At 44.1% G+C, this 5939-nt stretch overlaps 1 protein-coding gene across 1 annotated transcript; it reads left to right on the top strand.

Moving 5' to 3' along the window:
* The first annotated feature begins 443 nt into the window (after positions 1 to 443).
* On the top strand, positions 444 to 5665 carry LOC116464987 (protocadherin gamma-A8). The gene has a single exon (XM_032148205.2). The coding sequence runs from the start codon at positions 663 to 665 to the stop codon at positions 3123 to 3125; it is 2463 nt and encodes an 820-aa protein (XP_032004096.1). The 5' UTR covers positions 444 to 662; the 3' UTR covers positions 3126 to 5665.
* Positions 5666 to 5939: the final 274 nt, after the last annotated feature.

Here is a 5939-nt window from a genome sequence, read left to right as displayed (position 1 = left end):
AATAAAACAATTTCTGAGTCAGTCATTTCCAGTAGGTCTATTTTAGTCTCAAGATAAATTCATTTCTGGTGACAACTGAAGTTCTTTGTTATTTGTTAGTATATACTGGAGACATTTACAATAAAGCTTAGAGCGCATGGGAAATGGAAGTGTCAGTTTTTTTAAGACAAAATGTATTGCAGAAATGTGAGTAATTTAATCCGATTCTACAATCTGATCATTCTGATCTAATCTGATCATTTAATAACACTAAATAAACCTTCATCTCACATTCTTTGGCTGCTTCTTTTAAAATATGAGTTTAGGGATAAATCAAATAAATTCAAAACAAAGTAATAAGCAAATGATTTTTTTTTCTCAGTAATCTAGTAGAGTATTACATTTAGAAGTAATCTGTATCTCAGTGCAGTAACTATTTGGGACTCTAAGCGCCGCTGTTCACCTACTGGAAGACAAATGCAACCGAAAACACTCAGATCTCACAACTCACAAAGACCTGCAGATGCCACAAACTAACTGCTGGACTGCAGCGAAACCCCACCCCTGTTTGGAGGCACTCCAGGTTTCCGGAGGATTATCATCTCCATAGCTGCGGCAAGAAACTAAATAAGACCCACTTATGCACAGTGGAGATTCTGAGAGGATTCTGCAGCAAAACAACAATGGCCGCTCCACAGAGTCGCCCCAGACGCAGCGAGCTGATCCTGCTGTGCGCGCTGCTAGGGACGCTGTGGGAAATCGGGAGGGGACAGATTCGCTACTCGGTGCCAGAAGAGACGGACAAAGGCTCCTTCGTGGGTAATATCTCCAAGGACCTGGGGCTGGACCCCCGGGAGCTGGCGAAGCACGGAGTCCGTATCGTCTCCAGAGGTAGGACGCAGCTCTTTGCTCTGAACCCGCGCAGCGGCAGCTTGGTCACCGCGGGCAGGATAGATCGGGAAGAGCTCTGCGCTCAGATCCCGCGGTGTCTGATAAATATTAACATCCTGGTTGAGGATAAAGGAAAACTCTTTGGGATAGAAATAGAAATAATTGATATTAACGATAATAACCCGAAATTCCAGGTCGAAGATCTAGAAGTAAAAATTAACGAAATCGCGGTTCCTGGAGCACGTTATCCACTCCCAGAAGCTGTTGACCCGGATGTGGGCGTGAACTCCCTCCAGAGCTACCAGCTCAACCCCAATCACCACTTCTCCCTGGACGTGCAGACTGGAGACAATGGGGCCATAAACCCAGAGCTGGTGCTGGAGCGCGCCCTGGACAGGGAGGAAGAGGCTGCTCACCACCTGGTCCTCACGGCCTCGGATGGCGGTGAGCCGCGTCGCTCTAGCACAGTGCGCATCCATGTGACAGTGTTGGATACAAATGACAATGCCCCGGTTTTTGCTCAACCGATTTACCGAGTGAAAGTCTTTGAGAACGTGCCCCCAGGCACGCGGCTGCTTACTGTAACAGCCAGCGACCCGGATGAGGGAACCAACGGAAAAGTGGCATACAAATTCCGGAAAATTAATGAAAAACAAACTCCGTTATTCCAGCTTAATGAAAATACTGGGGAAATATCAATAGCAAAAATTCTAGATTATGAAGAATGTTCGTTTTATGAAATGGAAATACAAGCCGAAGATGTGGGGGCACTTCTGGGGAGGACCAAATTGCTCATTTCGGTGGAAGATGTAAATGACAATAGACCAGAAGTGATCATTACGTCTTTGTTTAGCCCAGTGTTAGAAAATTCTCTTCTGGGGACAGTAATTGCCTTCTTGAGTGTGCATGACCAAGACTCTGGAAAGAATGGTCAAGTTGTCTGTTACACACGTGATAATTTACCTTTTAAATTAGAAAAGTCAATAGATAATTATTATAGATTAGTGACAAGGAAATATTTGGACCGAGAAAATATCTCTATCTACAATATCACAGTGATGGCCTCAGATCTAGGAACACCGCCTCTATCCACTGAAACTCAAATCACTCTGCACGTGGGAGACATTAACGACAACCCTCCTACTTTCCCTCATGCCTCCTACTCAGCGTATATCCTAGAGAACAACCTGAGAGGAACCTCCATCTTCTCCTTGACTGCACACGACCCCGACAGCCAGGAGAATGCCCAGGTCACTTACTCTGTGACCGAGGACACGCTGCAGGGGGCGCCCCTGTCCTCGTACATCTCCATCAACTCTGACACCGGTGTCCTGTATGCGCTGCAATCTTTCGACTATGAGCAGATCCGAGACCTGCAGCTACTGGTAACAGCCAGCGACAGCGGGGACCCGCCCCTCAGCAGCAACGTGTCACTGAGCCTGTTCGTGCTGGACCAGAATGACAACGCGCCCGAGATCCTGTACCCCGCCCTTCCCACAGACGGTTCCACCGGCGTGGAGCTGGCGCCCCGCTCCGCAGAGCCCGGCTACCTGGTGACCAAGGTGGTGGCGGTGGACAGAGACTCGGGCCAGAACGCCTGGCTGTCCTACCGCCTGCTCAAGGCCAGCGAGCCGGGACTCTTCTCGGTGGGTCTGCACACGGGCGAGGTGCGCACGGCGCGAGCCCTGCTGGACAGAGACGCGCTTAAGCAGAGCCTCTTGGTGGCCGTCCAGGACCATGGCCAGCCCCCTCTGTCCGCCACTGTCACGCTCACCGTAGCCGTGGCTGACAGCATCCCCGAAGTCCTGACCGAGATGGGCAGTCTGAAGCCTTCGGTCGACCCGAACGATTCGAGCCTTACACTCTATCTCGTGGTGGCAGTGGCTGCCGTCTCCTGTGTCTTCCTAGCCTTTGTCGTTGTGCTTTTGGGGCTCAGGCTGAGGCGCTGGCACAAGTCACGCCTGCTCCAGGATTCCGGTGGCAGATTGGTAGGCGTGTCTGCCTCACATTTTGTGGGTGTTGAGGAGGTACAGGCTTTCCTGCAGACCTATTCCCAGGAAGTCTCCCTCACCGCCGACTCGCGAAAGAGTCACCTGATCTTTCCCCAGCCCAACTACGCAGACACGCTCATCAGTCAGGAAAGCTGTGAGAAAAATGATTCTTTGGTAACATCCGTAGATTTTCGTGAATGTAAGAATGAAGCTGATCATGGTCAGGTGAGTTTAGTTCTTTGCTTGCTTTTAATTTCCAGATGAATTTTATTTGGCGTAAATTAGGTTTTGAAAAACATTGTGAAGATAGTTGAAAATAATTTTTAAGGCGTATCACAGAGTTTTGGGTTTATTTTGGTGGTGTTACTATAAAATTGAACGCTAATAGTCATAGGTTATTGTTTCATTTGCTTTTAAACGACTTAGAAAATATTGTTCAACCATTTTAAGCCTTCCAGTATTTTATTCCTATTATCACTCATTCACTTAAGAAGTACCTACCCGTCCATACTGGTAATTTTGCTATTGTTTGTGTGTGCGTGTGTGTGTGTGTGTGTGTGTGTGTGTGTATCCCAAACTAGAACTTCAGAAAATTATCAAGAAATCTAAAGCCTTGTTATTAGCTTAGCAAAAGTAAAATATATCTCAGAATTTTTAGGGTTATGTTTAGCATTTGAACCTATAACTAGGCTCTTGTAGATTTCTTCACTTTAAACCTCTTTTCTGAGCCCTGTTTCTGTGCCAGTGCCCTTCAAAACTTTAATACTTCTTACCATCCTTCAAAACATGAACAAACTTTAAAGATGGATCTTGGTGGGAGATGAGATTGGTTACTAAATATTAAGTATGTGTGTCAGTGGTCACCTGGGCTCCATGCCCGTGGAGACATGAAATCTAAAGCCTGGAATGTCCATTGCTCCCCCAAACAAAAAACAAAAGCAAAAACATTAGATCTGAATTAAAATGTAATTTTAAACTGTTGACAGTGACTTTTGTAAAATACGAAAAAACATATTTCAATACAATTCCAATGAGCTGTTTCGGTTGTGCATCGATGTGAAATGGTGAGAATGTTGATTTTAAGAACCAATGTTTCAGGTACACAAGTTCTAAATAAGCTGATCAATTCAATTAAAGTTATTCATTCTTGGCTGGACACAGTGGCTCATGTCTGAAATCCCAGCACTTTGGGAGCCTGGGGCAGGAGGACCGCTTGAGCCCTGGGGTTTGAAACTGCAGTGAGTTGTGATCATGCCACTGCACTCCAGCCTAGGTGACAGAACTAGACCCTGTCTCTAAAAAATCTAATATTAGGCCGGGCGCGGTGGCTCACACCTGTAATCCCAGCACTTTGGGAGGCTGAGGTGGGTGGATCACCTGAGGTCAGGAGTTCAAGATCAGCCTGGCAAACATGGTGAAACCCCATCTCTACTAAAAACTACAAAAATTAGCCGGGCATGGTGGCACACGCCTGTGGTCCCAGCTACTCAGGAGGCTGAGGCAGAAGAATCGCTTGAACCCGGAGGCAGAGGTTACAGTGAGCCGCGATCGTGTCACTGCACTCCACCCTGGGCAACAGGGTGAGACTCCGTCTCAAAAAAAAAAAAAACTAATATTAATAGTAAAAACTTGGTATAGGCTATCCATTACTGTATTCCTGCATACCTTCTTGTAGCATTTGAATAAAGCTAATCCCTGAATTGATTGTTGTAAGGTAGAAATAGATGACCCAATAAATATTTGTTATTAATGAAAAGGACATTTCCTAAGGATTGTGTAATGTTCTACTGTATGGTGTATATTCAGTGGAGTGGGAGTTAACTTCATAGTTTGTGTACCATTTGGATGCACATTTGAGAGGACAACATATTATTGGCACTTTGCAATTTTAAAAACTGGGATGAAAGTTGCCCTGGTAGGAAAGAAAATCCTTACTCTCCCTAAAAATGTTGGCTAGTTGTTCTTATTAATCTGACAAATGGACTAAAGAAGGTTGACCAATGTCTGCAAATTTATGTAAATAAACTTATGAGCTTCATTTATCCAATTCCAATGTCATTTCTTCACTACAGTGATGGTACATAGATAGGATAATAATGCAATCCACTAGAATATCCCTTTGTACCTTGTATTGCAGAATACATAAGCATGTCCCCAATAACTCTTAAGAATGAATTTATGTACTGTAAAAGATATGACATAAGACAAGTATTTTGAGATATGAAGAAGAGCAACGTAGGGTATATCATTTCTTGGCTACACCATATGGGCAGTATACTTGAATGAATATTTTCTGAAGTAGAAGAGTAAAGAAAAATTATTTTTATAAAGAATGTTAATATTGTCAGGAAGAGGAGATGTTTGGGGATTGGTATAAAATTGCCACAACTTTACAAAATAGTTTTAAATAGTATAGATTTCCCTAATATGTGTAATATAAAACAATAGAAATATTGGGGAGTTGGAAATCATAGAAATGAACAGAAGAATGATAAAATTGTTTACACATACCATAGCTAATAAAAAATGAATTTTTGTAATCAGTATAGTATGAAGCCTCTGAGAGCAAGAACTGTATCATGTTAATTATTATATTGCTGGTGACAAGGGCAGTACTTAGTTCTAGCTAAGAGTTCAAGGTATGTTTGCAGAATGGTGAAAGAATGGACCAATGTATGCAGGTTTGTATGAAAACCCAACGTGATATTTCTAACAATTTGGAAAACAGAGAAAGATACCTTAAAGAGGGTGTTATAATTTGTTATTAACTAAATGAACGTAAAAATTTGGCTTGTTAAATTAGACACACAGTACAATTACTGCACTGGTTAAACTGAAGCAACAGAGGCTGTAGTTTCCTAGTGCTGACTCTGGGCGCCGCTGTTGGCCAAAGTGGAGAGCTTGGAGCTCCAGATCTCCTCGCGCAGCCGCAGCGCGCTTTCCAGGGCAGCCCCCCTCAGACTCCCCAGCGCCAGCCTTTACACCGCTTCCTCCTCAGAAAAAGAAGAATCTTTTCCTAAACTGGAATTGGAACTAAAGTCCGTTCGGAGATCCAAAAATCTGCAATACAGAGGTTAT

Source organism: Hylobates moloch, unplaced genomic scaffold (assembly GCF_009828535.3).
Source record: "Hylobates moloch isolate HMO894 unplaced genomic scaffold, HMol_V3 SCAFFOLD_2532, whole genome shotgun sequence".
Taxonomy (NCBI): Eukaryota; Metazoa; Chordata; class Mammalia; order Primates; family Hylobatidae; genus Hylobates; species Hylobates moloch.
Note: the sequence above shows the minus strand (reverse complement) of the source record. Positions and strands in the feature narration are given on the sequence as shown.